A 17,515-nucleotide genomic window follows, 5' to 3' on the forward strand; every position below is an offset into this window, starting at 1 on the left:
AAAATGTACATATATTAATTTGCCAGAAGTTATGAATTCAGTCAGTTTAGGCCAACTGTCAGAATTCAAGATATGACCATGAAGCATTGTGTACTGTGGGAGTTGTGTTACATTCAGGTTTAAAGTTGTGCAGCTAATCTGGCATTATAATAGAAAGTCTATGTAAATCTATGAAACTGCTAGCTATGTAAATTCTGGTCTTAACCTATAAAATTTTGTTACCTGAGGAAGGGAAGAAGTCGCCTCCACCCTGTTCTTCAGTGCTGCTCCTGAACCTACATAAGTAAAGGACAACTTAGAATAGCAGCAATGACTATTCAAAACATTACTAATGATAGAGATTTTAGATATTCAAAGTGATTATTAAGAATAACTTCTTAAGAAGTTCTACTATTCCTTTTGATTCTTCTGTCTGTCTTTTATCCCTTTCTACTCCTTTCCTGCATTCATTGTCCTTTTGGACTTTTCTCCTGTACGCTGCCTGTACGCATGCAACACAAAACCACGTTCTTGAACATTTTTGCAAACCTATTCATACCTGTTCCAGGCAGATCTTCAACTACTTCCACAAAGTTCAAGGGGAAAATTCCAGATGTGCCTCTGAGCTCTCCTTTGGCCCACTCTTCATTTACGTATTCTTTAAGGATTATCGTTTCACCTTCTGAAAAACTGAGCTCATCTTTCTGATCTCCAATATATTCAAATCGTGCTACACATCTTGGGCCTCTGCACAAACAAAGAGAAACTTACTTTGCTTATTTATTATTATTATCCACTTAATAATAAGGCAGCATTGTGCAAAATATGGATTGATATCTTTAAAATGATGAAAGAATGCACTGAAGATAAAACAAAAGGAAATTCGGGGTCTACCCCTGGTCCTCATCTCTGCTTTCTGAGGAGAATGAGTAGGGAGTCTGGAGGAGCTGGATGCAACTTCTGCATCCCCTTTCCTGGCTGTTACAGTATTTTGCATAAGATCCTATTTCTCTTCCAAACAACAACAAAAATCACTTTGCTTCTGGGCTACCTGTCCCATTTTATATTTTTGCCCATATCCAAGTAACCGTCCTGATATGCTTTTGTTACGTGTTTGATGTTTTTTTGAGCTAGCATCCAATTTAGATGCAGTCAAACATGGGTGGGGTGGGGGTGTTGTGTATTTGTCCAAAATCCCAAAGACATGCAGGTTTCATAGGGGGAAAGCTAGTTTTTATCTACTTTGACAAACTTTATTCTGTAAAATCTATCCCAGGCATGGGGAAATAAATTATCTATTGAAGAAAGAAACATCAATGCATCTGATAAATTTTACAAAATTTGGTATAATACTGAAAAAAGAAATTATTTTTCTTTGCACTTAAATAGATTTAGTAATTTAATAAACTAATAAAATAAATTTAAGAAATTAAGAAAATTTGTGATTTATCAGAAATACCATGCTGGAAAACAGTGATAATAGGCTTTAATTCCTTCTGTAGCATCATAGCCTACAACCAACAGAATCACAGAATGTTCGGGGTTGGAAGGGACCTCTGTGGGTCATCTAGTCCAACCCTCCTGCCGAAGCACGGTCACCTACAGCAGGCTGCACAGGACCTTGTCCAGGCGGGTCTTGAGTATCTCCAGAGAAGGAGACTCCACAACCTCCCTGGGCAGCCTGGGCCAGGGCTCCGTCACGCTCAGAGGGAAGAAGTTCTTCCTCATGTTCAGACAGAACTTCCTCTGCTTCAGTTTGTGCCCATTGCCCCTTGTCCTGTCACTGGGCGCTACTGAAAAGAGTCTGGCCCCATTCTCCTGACACCCACCCTTCAGATATTTGTAAGTATATATTAGGTCCCCTCTCAGCCTTCTCTTCTTCAGGCTGAACAAGCCCAGCTCCCTCAGCCTCTTCTCGTAGGGGAGATGCTCCAGTCCCCTCACCATCCTCATAGCCCTCTGCTGGACTCTCTCCAGTAGCTCTTCATCTTTCTTGAACTGGCGAGCCCAGAACTGGACAGACTACTCCAGATGGGGCCTCACTAGGGCAGTGTAAAGGGGAAGGAGAACCTCCCTCGATCTGCTGGCCACACTCCTCCTAATGCACCCCAGGATCCCATTGGCCGCCTTGGCAGCCAGGGCACACTGCTGGCTCATGGTCGACCTGTTGTCCACCAGGACACCCAGGTCCCTCTCCGCAGAGCTGCTCTCCAGCAGGTCCGCCCCAAGCCTGTACTGATGCATGGGGTTGTTCCTCCCCAGGTGCAGGGAGGAACAATTTGCCCTTGTTGGACCTCATCAGGTTCCTCTCTGCCCAACTTTCCAGCCTGTCCAGGTCACGCTGAATGGCAGCACAGCATTGGTGTTATCTACCACACCTCCCAGTTTGGTGTCATCAGCAAACTTGTACAATTCCCACCCCTGTCCCCTACTCATATCTTTGCAAAAGCTTCAGGACAGAGCTAGCACTTTCCGTTTTTTTCTTAGTTGCAGAAGCAGTTTTTAAAAAGTTAAGACAAGCCAAGCTCTATCTCACAAACAAACTGAACAATCCCATTGACAGTAGTAGTTCCTCCCTCTGCCTGAATTTTCTTTAATTGCTGCAGTGATTATGAAATCCAATTAATAATCATTGAGTAAAAATAGCATGAAAAGTTGTCCTTGCACACAAATCTTCATACAAGTTGTTTGCAAATTAGAAGTGAAAGTGCTTGAAGTACATTTGATAATTCGATCTGAGGAACTTTAGATTCACCCACATAGTCACACACTTTAAGGGTAGACAGATTTCTCCACTTAAAGTACAGCTATATTCTGTCCCCTTGTATCTTGCTCTTTCTAATGAGTAGGAGCCCTACCATGTTACGCCTTACGAGGGTACTGGAAGAAAGTAACAAGGCCAGGAGCAAAGAGAGGGGAGGGCAATGCTGCTTGAAGCTACTCAGATTAGTTCACAGTTTCTGTAACCAATTTTCATGAAAAATTATGGGAAATGCTCTTCTAATACAGCTCATAAGAGGAAGGAAAGCGAGTGATAGTAGTCCCCCCTATAGCGGGGAGTCGCTTATACTCGCTTTATACTTGCTATATAAAATCTATTATAAAGTGTTTGTCAGTTTTTTTAAGCCGTGATGTGAGTTTTTAGTCTTTTTTTACCTGAATGTAAGTCTCATTAAAACATTACAAACTTTCAGTTTGGAGAGGTTCATTCTTAAAATGTATTTTGGTGAAGAAACTGTTAACCATACTAACCTCAGGGCAGAGAACACCTGCTTCAAAGTTAGCTTTCTTTTTACTTCATAGTGAATTAAGATGAAAAAGAAAATAAGATTTATCTGACTCACTTAACACACTGTGATGACCAGGGTATTTTTCTCCTGTTGCCTTCTTCTGGAACATCAATCTAATACGACAACAAATTAAGCAAAATCTTCAATTTCAAGCTCATGGCAACATAACTACAATAAACTTGGAACTGGTTAAAATCATCTATTTTTCAGCTAAGCATCAGCACCAGTTATGATCTCCATGTGATGCTCTATAGTCACTGGCATGCTATGATATATGACCACTTTAATGTAGATTTCAGTTTTGTATGCGCGATTTCTCATTTTTCAATCTCATGCGAATAAGGAGCACTATTTAGTGTTTTCTGTTCTGAAGCTGGTTTACTGTTTCTACTTGTGGCATGACTGATTGCCAGAATATGGGACTGGATGTTACTACATGTTGCTGCATTTAGCTCCCAACTTTCAATTGGTAATTGCTCTCTATTATTTACTAGCACAATATATTACAACAGAGATAATTATTGTTTACACATATCCTTTCTGGGCTTTGGTAGCCAGCTCTCCTCCAAACAAAAACACATCTCACAAATCACACTGGAATTGGAGAAATATAATTTAGAAAATCAATACATGGTTGTATCAAACAGATAACGTAGAAGTCCTTTATCGTAAGAGGACTTCAGTTGTATTTTTGATGTGACACGAAGGATGATCTGTGAGATGTATCAGGCTACAAGACTAGAGACCCTGGCAAGGAGCTTTGGGTTACAGCTCGCTATCACATAAGCCAGTTCCCATAAAAATCAACAAGAATATTTCACTAGTTTATGTGAAGGACTGAAGGAAACCATGCTGCCTTTTAGGACAAATAATCTTTCCAATGCTCTTGCTAGGGGAGCTGGTATCTGTGGTGCTCTGAAGGTTCTACGGGAAGTAACAGCCATGTATTATTGTTAGGTGTTCAGACCTAAGCTACGACCCAGCTCAATATTGTAAAACACACTATAGCGTATTCTACGGAGACCTGGTATCAAGATCAGGTCTGACATGAATGAACAGGAGAATTCACTCAGTAAATTAGCCTTGAGTACTGCACTATTTTTCCCCCCTCTTTTTTTTTTTTTAATTTTGCTGATATAAAAGATCTTTGTACTCAAAGGTACTTTGTACCACCTTTTACAACTAAAATAGAAATCTGAAACACATTTTCCCTAGCTTTTACGAAGTCGTATCTGTCTGTATTAATGCTGAATTTGACCCCAAATATTCATTCTACTGCTTTAACATAAAATCTTCTCTGTATTAGCCATCAGTACTAATAAGAGCTTTTAAATTAAATTGTTGGTCTGCATAGAAGAAGCTAATAAATTTAGCTAACAAGTGTTTCTTGTGAAAGCAAATTGAGCATGGTCCCATTACTACTAACCCCAAGTCTAGTTTTTATTCTTCAGCACTTCTCAAATCTTCAATTTTTTCATCAATAACACCATTACAAACTGAACAGACACCCTACACTCTCTGATGGCTACCAAATACTTGGTATTGTCCCATGTAACAGCAGTGCTCATCTCTGCCAGCTGCCCCAGTTTGACACAGCCTCTCACTGTCTTTAATGCCCAGCCGTACACCTTCACTGCATCCTGGTGTTTAGCATTCCTCTGTGTCTACGTGGCTGGTGTGGATAACCCAACGGCCTTTCCTACTGCCACAACATGGACTTCAATCTCAGACTCAGGCTTGCAATAGATTTGACCCAGCTTTTGACGCAGCGAACCATACTGTATCTCTTTTAAAGATGAGGCATTCAGTTAATCGCTACTGGGCTCCAAACCAGCACCTGTCTCTTGCCTGCTATTTACTGTCAGGCGTCACATTCAGTAGCAGGATTGCTTTAAGCTCTTCATTTGCAACAACACAATCTCCTTGCACTGTGCCAGCACAACCATTTGTGCAGCTACTTATTAAGCCACTTAGGCGAATTGATCCATTTGGGAAAAAAATATTCTGGGAAGAAAAAAAACGAACCATGTTTCATTGGGCCCAACTGCTGTTCTGACCTAGTTCACTACATGGCTATAAAAGTGGTGATTCCAGCACAGTTCAAGGGACAATGACATGAGAGGAGCTGGGGGGTGGGAGGAAGGCACAAAAATCAATTATTTTACTGAGTGTTGATTCTTACATGCAGCTGTGAAAAATAATCTGCTCCACAGACCATGAGAAACTACTGAGGTTGACAAAGAGAATCTGGTAAGGGCCATGATTTTCTCACTCGGCTTCGAAGTAACAGCAAAATCATCCCATAACACAAGTTGGTCGTGCCAACTCAAGCACCTTTCCAATAACATACAAACAAGTTAATATGTCTTCTGTGCTGGCAGAGAAACCAGAAAACCAACACAATAGGGTCTTATGTAGCAAGGTATAAAAAGCCTACATACAACTACTTTAACGAAGCTGGCAGGAAATATCCCTGTGCGATTCCCACATTTTCCTCTGTACCACTCAGTATCAATTTTCTCCAAAAGACAAACGGTCTCCCCAGAATGAAGGTCCAAGTCATCAGCATGCTCTGTAAGAAAGCAACACTTCACTTAACAGTAGTTATCACACTCACCGATTTTCTCTAAGTAAAATCTTCTTAATACCACAGATAAAAGAAGAATGAGTTTTCAAAAAGTCTGAATTATACTTAATAAACCAGTTAGCTTCAGCTAAAAGACTAGCCCAACTATAGCTAAACCCATGTATTTGAACAACTCTACACGCAGACCTTGCAAGCCTGGGCTTCCTCATCATCTTTAAGCTCTGATTCCTAAGAAAATTCCCATTTGAAAATCTTGGAGTAAAACAAGCTTTCAGAATATTCACATTTACTTACCTGCAGGAAAATCATGCAGGACTACAGCATGAGGTGCACTTGTGTCAGAAACTTTCGGAGGCTGGTTTGAATCCTGACAACAACAAATAAATCCAAGTAGTTTATAAATCACAAAGATACTAACAGAGATGCTCTGTTACATACTCTGAAAGTAGTTTTCTGACTTTGGACACAATGTTGTTGTGGTATCAGAGAACCACCTTTGGAGGCGACAGTCACACAGCTGTGGGTCTGAATTCTGTATGCCTTTTGCCAGTGTAAATCAGAATGCATTTCACCAAAATCTACTTTTGAGCCAGTAAAAGCAAGGGAAGGCATGTAACTTTCCCCAGTATTGACAAAGCCTCAGCTATCTCTGTGGGTCAGAAATCTGGAGCAATGGTAGCAACTCTCATTGCAAGGGCTGTGGCCAAATTTTGCTCTGCCGCTCGGTACTGCATGCCACCAGTTACTCTTCCTGGCTCAGAGAGAACACCCCAGCCCAAGCCTCCCCAGCACACTCAGCAGGGTCAGCACACCTGCCAACTGCTAAGCTTTTCAGAGTGGTGAGCAAGCCACTAGGCCTTTGCTTACAGGAAGGTAACACTGAAGAGACATGACAATTTTGTTGCAGGACCTTTATAAAGGGAAATTGCATTCAAAATGCTGAGCCCTCTTCTCTATCTCATCCACTAGGAATTTTTGGACTGTACTGATGACAACAACTGCGCGTGAATTGCATTCAAAGTAATTAATTTTGTACAAAAAATCCAACCAAGAAAGCCCAACATGGACAAAGATAAGGCCAGAATAATACGAATTACAACGGATTGCACAGAAATCTATTTCAGCCATGTAGGTTTCTGATAATAATCAAAAAAAGGATGCTCATAGCTAAAATTTATACTAGCTATTTAATATTAATACAGTCATGCCCTAAAACCAGGTTAGGTTCTGTAGAAGCAGAGAGGGGAAAATACTTTTAAGTTCATATGTCAAAGCCAATTCACTGGTATATCATGTGCAGCACTTCATAAAACGAAGCGCTTATCTTTTGCCCACTTTTCAGATACTCAGCCAAGGGAGTGATTATCTTCATATGAGACAGAGGAACTTTATCACTTGCCTCTCCCTTCTGGCACTCCCAGTAATTACTGTTGCTCTGCTCCACAAGCAGAATATCCCTGTGCTATAAAGCAAATCACCATTGCTGGATTTTGTTTTGGTGGTTGTTTGGTTTTTATTAAAGAAACACAAGGATTTAATAAACCACTATTACATTTCTCAGTGTACCCTTTAAGGCCTAAAGCACTTGATACTTTAATGCAACAGCAGTCTTGTTCATTAAATATTTATCAGCAGAAAAAAATGCTTTACCTTACAGGACAGTTCTCCAGGGTTCCTGGGAAGACAATCTTCCTTGGCAACTCCATGAGGCATAGGTAGCTTGAATAGAAACAAAGGCAAATGGAAGAGTTTATTTCACTCCTAAGTACCTGAAATTTCCACCGCAAGTGAACACGGTCAGACAATGGAACTATTCAGACCATCTACTACAGCTAACTAATTTAGGAGTCCAGCATAAGAGGACAAGCTCCTTTGGAAGGCCTTCAGAACAGGACTGCTGGGGACATGAACTGCCACTTTGCGAAACCCAGGTGTTATCATCCGCTTTACAAATGTCTTAGCCACCTATCTGGTGTCATACCATACAGTACATGATGTTCAGCACCACACTGACATAGAAATGTATTCATTTGTCATGGAGGGCACTGGAAAAACAACCTGTGAGAAAAATTTCGTTGGTAGTAATACTTGAGGGCAGGGAATTACTAGTGATCTGCTACTGAAAAAAAATCTCATCTACAAATTATGTCACATGTTTCTTATGTAAACAGGTGTGGCTACACCAGAGAGGAAGCAGCGTGCTTCCCCTATCTCAAAGTTGTTCCTACTACCAGCTTAGATACATCTTTCTCTCTTTCTTGCTCCTGGGCTTCACAAAGGTTCTAAATGCAAGAGGTGAAGATCAAAGAGAAGGCATCAGAAAGCTTCCACTTCATGCTGAATGTTGATGTTGTTTGTGCTATGGTTGCGTGGGTGCTTTTTTTGACAACAGCACTGGTTCAAGCAGCCACCAGCTCTGATCACTGACTAGTTTCAAGTATCTGGGGAAAGACTCTTCTTTTTATCTGTAATGTTGATCCATTTATACTTAATATTCCCTAACAACACATGCAATACCAAAAAGAAACATGTTTATAACGAAAAGGGATGGCATCAATAGGATGAAAATGTAGGATAAGTGATGTTACACTCTTCACTCTTTGCAGGCTTGATTAAGCAAGCTAAACTGTTCCAATGCTCCCCGAATTTTCTTAAGCATTTTGACATATACAGGGAAACCAATATGCAAAGGCAATTATTTAGCATCATTTTACATGCTGTAATAGAAATCAGAACTGGTGACTGTAAAAAGAACCCCCCAAAAGCTATCCACTAAAGGTATATATATTTATATATGTAAAAATTAGAGATACAAAAAACCACATGCACATATATCTATACTTTGCATGTATATATTGCTTTCTCCAGTGTTACCTTACAGTAGTTATTACTATTTATCTATTAGTATTTTCAAAGGAAGATTATGCTGATAGATACACTTTGAAAGCCACACCATAGTAGCCTATGTTACTACCTATTTCACTACCATTTTAACCAGCACTGTTTTATTAACAACAATCTCGGATAGAATATCTCAACTCTCACCATGTATTTACTGTAGAGAGGATGACCTGGTTTAGGTCTAGGAGGTAATGCCGGATCTGGATTTTTAAAGACTTGACTTTTTGCTCTCTTGGGTCCCAGTCTGAACTTGCTGGGTTTTTTATCAGGAGCGATATCAGAAGTAGATCGTGAAAGAACATCCTTCTGGGAGGAGGTCTTGGCTGTAGAGAGTTTTGGTGGAGGTGGCCTTCCAGGAACACCTTTAGGTGGAGGAGGTCGAGCAGGTATAATTTTTCCATCCACAGCCCTAAAAATTGGGCAAACCATCAGAGAAATATGCATATGAATAAGCCTGTCACCTTATCCTCCACCACAGCCCTAGCTACAGGGTATGAAATAAGGAAACGTGATTCATGATGACCTGGGCTGTAGAGCGTGTAGTATCTGAAGCTCTCCGGGAATACATGAACTCTTCAGATACTGGGACTGGATGATCAAGTCCTTAGACAGACCCTTTGACTACATATTTCCAAGTCTGCTCACCACTTTCACTTATCAACAGCCTGTCCGCTTTCTCAGGAGCCCACTATGTAAGCAGGATTTCTTTCAGCAATCCACTTTTAGAAAGAGCTTTGTCTGAAGCTGCCTCAGGATGGAGTTCTTCCAGTGGAGGGCTTTAGTGCAAGCCCTGAGAAGCTCTGCTGATCTACCTGATCTTCAGCAATCAGCCTGGCTCATTCCCTGGGATGCCACTTACCTGAAGTGACTTTGGTGCCTCTGCTGAAACACATGACATATGACACCGCTTTGCACAATAGCATCAATAGCAGAATTTACCATTTTTTATGCAACAGATATCTACTGCAGAAAGAAAACACCAGTGAAAATACTCGAGCTTTCTGGTAATGCTGGAGGTACCAAACTCTCATTAGTGTACCAGTAGCTTAGAAACCAAAATCAGAGACTAGTGATAGTAGTAATTTAAAAAAAAAATATTAAGAATCTAAAAAATTCCCCTTACTAAACTTTGATAAAAAAAAGCTGCCTGTGCAGTACACGAGCCATGATTTTTAGAATCAAAAAGTATGGCCAAATCAATAATTTGCTAATTAAAAAAACACTTCTGTTATAAACAAGCATTATGTACACAAAACTTTGATTTCCTGTTATTAAGAGCCCTGGCATTACCACTATTGCAAAAATACAATCTTGTTTGTCATTGGGAACTCTTCGGCCTGTTACTGCAAGTTTCTGTTACAATTGTCTCTCTTTTTTCATATAGTGTAATTCAGTATAATTATTTGCTCACATGAATTCCTCAAGGGTCTGTAAAAATTATCAACTACAATAAATGTGCACTACTGGATCTTTGGAGTATCCTTCTGACATACTTTGTGAGTCATCCACCACTTGAGAAGATATTAGTGCTCTACTAATGCTCTTGGTTAAGAGTTCTCATTACTATTTGAGTATGGATTATTTTTTTAAATGTCAAAAAAATTTTCCACTTTTGTTCAACCTTCTTTCTTGTTGGCTCAAAAGAATTAAAAAAACAAAGTCATAATTGATTCTGCACCTTCACAGGTGTTTTAGGTCTGAAGTAAACTGTATAAACCAGTCAGTGCTTCTCTGGAAAGGTGCTGGCCCAGCCTCTGCCCTTTTCAGGGTGGCAGCATCTGCCACCTCCATTCCTTCACTACTCAAACCCACCCACAAGTGCAAGTGCTCTTGACCAAAAGGTCAGCAACATGCAGGAAGGGACGTTCCACGTTCAGCTGTGGGTGAAAAGGTTAAAGATGCAGAAAGGAATGACTGTCAGCAGCCACTGTACATTAGCTGAAGAGCCAAACAGCTGTCCTCCTATAATCTCCCTGCTCATACCAATAATGTATAAACAAATATTAATCACTAGCAACTTGGTCCTGCCTATTTATTAGTGAGCACGCTACCTACACAAGCCTACTGAGTTAGGACCAGAGCTGGTCGTGTCTACCTTGAGACTAACTAGGCAAACTACCTCAGAAAAACCACTTTTAAGTGAGTCACTGAAGAATTGCACTTACCTTGGGGGTAGTACAGGTTCTAGCTGGGGCACTCCACCCTGTTCTGAATGATCCAACTCCTACAAAGATTCAAAAGAAAAAAGTCACTTCTTTAAGCTTAAGGAACAAAAATGATCTTGTTTAAATGATGCATTTCTTACATTAAATTATATCCTACAGACAGGAAAAACAAGAGTGTCTGGAGGTCTGGGAACAAAGTAATAAGTATTAGAGTGTGTTCTAGTATTTTAAAGTCTTGTTGGACATAAAAGGAGGTGTAAATAACCTGGCTGACTACAAAGTTAAATTGTGCATTAGGTATGACCCAGCCCTCTTTCCCTACTACTTAGGAGCCAGGGCTTAAGAGCCAAATTCAGGAGAGTCACTCAAATGTACAATTTCACTGCCCACAGGATTCCAATTGTCGCAGTTACATTATCAATTTTAATTTAACATTTGACAGATGAAACACTTTGAAGAGGCTTAAACCAGAAAACACGACATTCATGCAACTTGTGCAGGACAGCGTCTCTTGCAAATTAGCTCTCATTAAAGAAGGAATACAAATCACAGAATCGTAGAATTCCATAGAATCATTAAGGTTGGAAAAGACCTCTAAGATCATCAAGTCCAACCGTCAACCCAGCACCACCATGGCTGCTAAACCATGTCCTGAAGTGCCACATCTACACGTTTTTTGAACACTTCCAGGGATAGTGATTCCACCACTTCCCTGGGCAGCCTGTTAAATAATGTTTCCTAGATATCTAACAGATAAACACTGGTGAATCTTGCTTTGGCAGATTAAGGCGTCGCTCCTCCCAGCTGCTCATCCTGACACTGCCAGAGATTACTAGCCTGTAGGAGAGTCAACAGAGGGGAACACGTGCTATGTCTGAAGAGCTTGGACCACAGTAATGGATTTACAAATTCCCATCCATTCTGCCTCTTGCTGTTCATTTTCATCCTAGTGCCAGAGATTACTGCCAGCTCTGCTGAACAAGCACAGCTGCTAGTGGAACAGCGTGGTGAATCAGACTGCTGAATCTGGGTTCAAAAGCATCCTTTTTGAAACAGTAATTTTAAATAGGTCTGAACAGTCTTGGTTACTTAATTAGGTATATGTGTGCTTGAAACTGGTAAACAATTTCTGCGATGTTCCCCATCTAGAAAATATCTAGATGTATTTTGTGACAAAGTTTTGACCCCTGATTAAGTCCACAAATGATCCTGATTAAATGATCCCGATTAGAAAGAAAACAACCTGCCACTTTCAGAAGGGGATATTATCCTCATAAGAAAAATTTTCCTCTTCTGCATGAAGAGGAAGAAGTCTGTGCCAACTGCTGCTTATGGTCAACAATTTTTTACTATTGCTGGTTAATCACTTCCACTGACAAACAATACTAGTTTTAGAAGCACAGAAGTTCTTATCTTTCCAAAGATAAGATTTAAATGTTTCAGTGGATTTGATGCAGTCTTCTTCTTAAAAAAGTCCTCTGAAGCTTACACATGCCTGTCACAATAACCTGGATGACACTGTAAAAGTTTTGGGGTCGCACTGTATAAAATGCTATTTAACATCTTGTATTGGAAATTTTTTTTTTCCGCATTATCCAGAAAAGATGGGAACTCTACAAGCAGCCTCTTCAATCATGACATTTAAAAAAACCTTTATCCTACTAGCAGAGGTAGCCACAAAGACATTTGTTGGCAGCTGTCCATCCTATGAAGGCTTATGATTTGATTTGATCTTTTTACTGCCTGTGGTTTCCACAGGATTCTATGCCATTCTTGCCATCACAGCACTCAATATTTGGAAATTCTACTGTCATTTTCTAGTTTATTTTAATTCCCTTTTATAAATCTTTGTCAAAGGGTATACAGGATACACGCCTACAATGTCTACCATTACTATGTGCTCAGGAGCAAGGAGCAGAGCCTTACTTTCCAGAACAGATGGTTCTACTCAGGCTCTGACAGGACCAGTAGAAAACAACTAGGAGGAAAGAGCTGAAGAAAGCAAGCTTCATTCATCTACAGGAAAGTTTCCTCTGCCTGGAAATTAGGACAGACACCAAGAAGTACTGTGTGTATGAAGGTAAAAAAATACATTTCTAAAGGATTTGACAATATTTCACTATGGAAATCTCATGGGACTTTGAACCACTCTGCAGTGCTTTTGAAACAATATTGCAGAATATCCTGATTCAGCTGCGAAATACAGAAAATTGAAGAGAGACGTGATCAAAGTTTAGTAAATCAACAAAGTGCTTTTCAGAACTGACAGCAGTCTAAATTACCTAGTTAAATTAGAAGATGCAATTAAAAGAAAAAAGCCTTATAATTTTGAGTAGTCCTTTTCATCACTTGGTCCTTCAAATAACTTACTTTACAAATGCTTGAGAGTCACAAGAGATCTGTTAACCAAAGCAGACAACGTCGCAATACAGGAAAACAGTTCTAACTTACCACTTTTTTTACTAGGTCACCACTGCTGGGTTTTCCCACTGTGACATTGGAGGTGTTCCCAATAGGCTTTTCAGCAGGAAGTGGCGGAGGGCTATGCGGGATTTCATTTAAAGCTGTAAAAACCCAAAAGTTTCCAAATGAATGTCTAATTAATAGCTTCTTTACATGGACCAACAATAGGTAAGAGAATCCACCTTGGTTTGGGGCATTTTTTTGTGAACGCAACTTCTGCCCTCAAAGCCAGAGCAGCCAATAGGCAGGACCACTTAAAGACCAGTGAAGAAAAACGGTCCAGGCAGAGAACATTGCAACTCTGAGGCTGACTTCAGGACCACTTCCCATCCTGCATAACGGATCTTCACTTTACTCTCAGGACGCCAGCAAGTTATTCTAGGGTTTCAGGGTTTCAGCTGCAATACTTGTTGATATAATATTAGATGAGTAGAAGAGTTTCTACCCCTAGGAATGTCAGACTCATTACTGGATACCCTGAAACACCATCACCATCTCTCAGCCACATTGCTAAACTGGCTCACTTTTTTCAGCTGTCAGCTCCTGGAATATCCTTCAGGCTGGAAAACAGCTGAGGGTTATTTCAAGTAACCCTGAAAGATCAGGAGACTTGGATGGAAGAATCTCCAGAAAGGTAAAGGCAAGAAAAGAAACCATTGCCTGCTACAAAATTCAGGGTGACAGAAAGAAAACAGAGATGGAGGCTCCCTGGTAGTCTTCAAGGAGCTAAGCAAATTCAGCACACAGAAGAGGAAACAATACAGGTCTTCCTAGCGAAGAGTGATGATGTCCTCAGTCTCAATAAAGAACACAAAAATCTGCTAATTATATGATATTTGCTTTCAACGTCTCTGCCATTGAAACCTGGGAAGCACTTGGACAGGTTTTGCCAGCATATTTACCAATCATTTTGTCTTCATGTATTGGAAGCTTGCCATCTATTTTACAGTGTATTTGTATACCAAGAAAATAAATTTCATACAAAGAACTTCAGACGCTTATGCTCTTCTGACTTCCAGACAGTCTTGGAGTTATGTAAAAATCGGTGTAGACAGCCTGGACATTTATAGACTGATGACAAAAAAGAGGAGAGATTCTATCCAAATGAAAACTTTCAGTTGCTTATTTCATGAAAGTACTCTCAACAAAGAAACAACACATAGGAAGGAGAAGTGTTGTTTGTTTTTAACACCTCGGTTGCATTGCTATGATCTAAAACGTTGGTGTGATGTTTAAAAACAGATCAGTTTAAGGATAAATCCTTTATTCTTAGGAGCAGGTCACAGTTACTGTGTTGGCAATGACCAAGCATAGGGAAAAAAAACTAGTGAAGTTCATCACACTTCTAAGTTAGTACAATGGAAGAAAAGTAAAAACAATACCTGACAGTAATTGCAAGAGAAATCTTCTCTTATCATATCTTACTGATATACAAAAAGCACGAGAGATTTATTTATTCACACCACTTCAAATCTTGATATATGCACAGACAGACTAATTTCCTCACCTTTACTCCTTATAAGACCAAAATTAAAGGAAATAAAGGAAGAAAAAAAACCCCAAGAACTAGAAGGCAGGTGTTATTTTCAGTGATTTCTAAGTGTAATAACTGAAGTGGAAGTTTAATGCTTCCTTTCTAATCACAGCTCGACAAAAATGCTAATGGTAAATCAGTGCTTTACTGGAGTTCAAATTCTTAAGCATCCTGCTCTGTCCCTTTTTTGGTAGTGCTGGGTGGGGTTTTTTTTGGGTTTATTGGGGTTTTTCTTTCTGGTTTGTGCTGGTTCCTGACAAAATTAATTGGCCTCCATACCCACAGTGGTGAAAGACCCCTTGTACTGAGACTATGTGGCCCTCTTACAAGGTAAATCCTACTGTATCTATGTTACACCTTGGCCCAGTTGTACTTTTCTCATTTTTTAACTTTTAACAGCTTGCATTCCTGCAGCAGCTCCTATCTGACAAAAGGCTACTCTGCTTTCTTGGAACCTGCTCCTGTTCCTCCACATCCCATTAATCTTCCAGCCACAGCCTCCCGTAACACAGTCCTTCACACACCCCTGACAATTGCAGCTAAGTACAGTATGCCTGCCAGTCTCCTGTGGAAAGTTCAATTACCACTAGAGAGCAGCAAGGGATCGGTTATCTACAAGTTCAAAAAATAATCCAGCTCAGGATAAAAGAAGAAAAAAAATTCTCAGGTCTTTTTTTTTTTTTTTTAATGAAAATTACAATTTCCTTTGTGGAGAAGAATTATGTCTTCTTTACAGTAGTTCGTAAACATATTCTTCCAACTGAAAAAAACTTTTATTTATGATCAGGTATTAACAGAAAGACTTTTCCTCACAGCTTTATCTTCAGTCTTCTCTGCATTTTTAATCATTCCTGCTGCATTTCTCACACATGCAGAGGAAAAGAAAACCTGGTATTTTAGCATTGGGGTGGTTGCAGGGGGGGAAGAAGGGAACTCAAGAAATAATGAGAGAAAGTCTCAGGAGAAAAGCCACCTGGACATCTAATTGCTACAAACTGGCTCTACACCTACTCAGTGTAGTAAAACACGATTTTGCAATTTTTAAGAGCTTTCTTGTGACATTTCTCCCTAAGCTTTGAGGATAAAATGTAAGGCTAAACAGAAGCAAGTACGTACTCCAGTATACAAAGATCAACACAAAGACCTTGTGGCTCTGATAAATTTCCACTCTGAGCTACTGCCAGTGTCATTTGTAAAGCTGTAAAGGATTAGAGGTGGAAGGCATTAGGCATACGGTGACCGTCAGAAAACTGTGGTCAAGACCTTGACACAAAATTGAACACACCAGGTTTTTGTATCCAAGTTCTCGCATGTCTTTTTTATTCCCCCAACTGCTACCAAAACACTATTGCTTAAATGGCCACATTTCAAATCTAACAAGGGTCAAGGCCCAACTGAGTTGTGTTTGAGGCGAAGTTTAATACACTAATGTTGTTCCTTTAACAAACAAATGGGGGACCTGCTCCCAGGAAGCTCGGGAGCAGCATTAAAACATCCTTAGCTGATGTCAGAACAGAATTCAATTTGACCAAAGGTACAGCTCAGTGATACAGTTCAGCTGACCGAACAAGCTTGCTTCTGCTGAAAGGGTGTCCCTTGAGGCTCTTACCTGCCAGCCTTTTAGATCCCCCCAGCCACACACACCGTTTCACCTGATAAGCATTAGCTCCGTAAGGTTTGAGCAACACCAAACTCAGTGTAAGGGACAGAGCCAGACAAGGTAGCTGGGAGGCAGGGAGAGGGGAATGTGACTCTCAGCTATTTCTCCCTCCCACCACAGTCTTTAGGTTGGCTCCTCTGTCTTGTCTAACTGTACCACAGGATTCCTTTGGCAGCTCATATAGCTAGTAAACAGCAATTCAATTAGTAAATAGCAAGTCTCAGTTAAAATGATTTTCTGACAGAGATTTCTCAGGCAATTTGGGAGAAGGACTTACGTTTCCCAGGTTTAGCTGGGATTCGGATCACAGTGGGTTTCCGGGCTACAGCTGGTTGAGCAGCTGTCTGTTCCTTTGCAAGTTCACTTTTGGTGAGGAACTGAAATGGATCTAAAAGGAGAAAAAACCCCCAACATTTTAAATATCTATCTGTTGAACACAAATCTCACTGGGTATTGCTTTCATTATTAAGGACATTTATATTTCACACCCAAGCAAGTCATAAAAAACCCCCCATAAATCAGGATGATGCAAATACTGTACTCAGTTCTTTGTAAATAACATGCCTTTTTTGTACATCTGCATTCATAGCTGACTTAACATAAACATGTTCCAGACGCCTTCTGGGATTATATAAGCCACTGAATAAGAGAAACCACATTGCTTGGTAAGAGGGACCTGAAATCAGGATGGCTTTAGGGAAACATTTTCAAAGCAGTTGCTCTAATATGCAGACATAGCTGCGAACACATTCGCTAAAAAGTTTTAATCAATAATATCTTGCCAAAGCTAAACAGTCAGCACTGCAGCAGATAAAACACCTACAGAAACAAAAAAAAATTGAAGCATTTAAATATTACTGATTACAAAATGTCTTGCTGTAGAACAACTAATTCCCTGGAACATTCTGCATCATTTCGTTGATTAGAAACCTGGTG

The 17,515-nt window shown here is 40.1% G+C and overlaps 1 protein-coding gene across 3 annotated transcripts in view; it reads right to left on the reverse strand.

Annotated features, from left to right (window-relative positions):
• Nucleotides 1–17,515, reverse strand: part of SH3D19 (SH3 domain containing 19) — an 87,950-nt gene that overhangs the window by 6,290 nt on the left and 64,145 nt on the right. For all 3 annotated transcript variants that reach the window (XM_075421554.1, XM_075421555.1, XM_075421556.1), the window contains 10 exons: nucleotides 16,857–16,967; nucleotides 13,374–13,486; nucleotides 10,923–10,981; nucleotides 8,902–9,166; nucleotides 7,507–7,575; nucleotides 6,151–6,223; nucleotides 5,711–5,841; nucleotides 3,324–3,382; nucleotides 539–726; nucleotides 223–275 (listed from right to left, as the gene is read on the reverse strand). In XM_075421554.1, coding sequence (XP_075277669.1) covers nucleotides 223–275; nucleotides 539–726; nucleotides 3,324–3,382; nucleotides 5,711–5,841; nucleotides 6,151–6,223; nucleotides 7,507–7,575; nucleotides 8,902–9,166; nucleotides 10,923–10,981; nucleotides 13,374–13,486; nucleotides 16,857–16,967 — 1,121 coding nt within the window. The remainder of the gene's footprint in view (nucleotides 1–222; nucleotides 276–538; nucleotides 727–3,323; nucleotides 3,383–5,710; nucleotides 5,842–6,150; nucleotides 6,224–7,506; nucleotides 7,576–8,901; nucleotides 9,167–10,922; nucleotides 10,982–13,373; nucleotides 13,487–16,856; nucleotides 16,968–17,515) is intronic.

The sequence above is a fragment of the Opisthocomus hoazin genome, chromosome 5 (genome assembly GCF_030867145.1).
Source record: "Opisthocomus hoazin isolate bOpiHoa1 chromosome 5, bOpiHoa1.hap1, whole genome shotgun sequence".
Taxonomy (NCBI): domain Eukaryota; kingdom Metazoa; phylum Chordata; class Aves; order Opisthocomiformes; family Opisthocomidae; genus Opisthocomus; species Opisthocomus hoazin.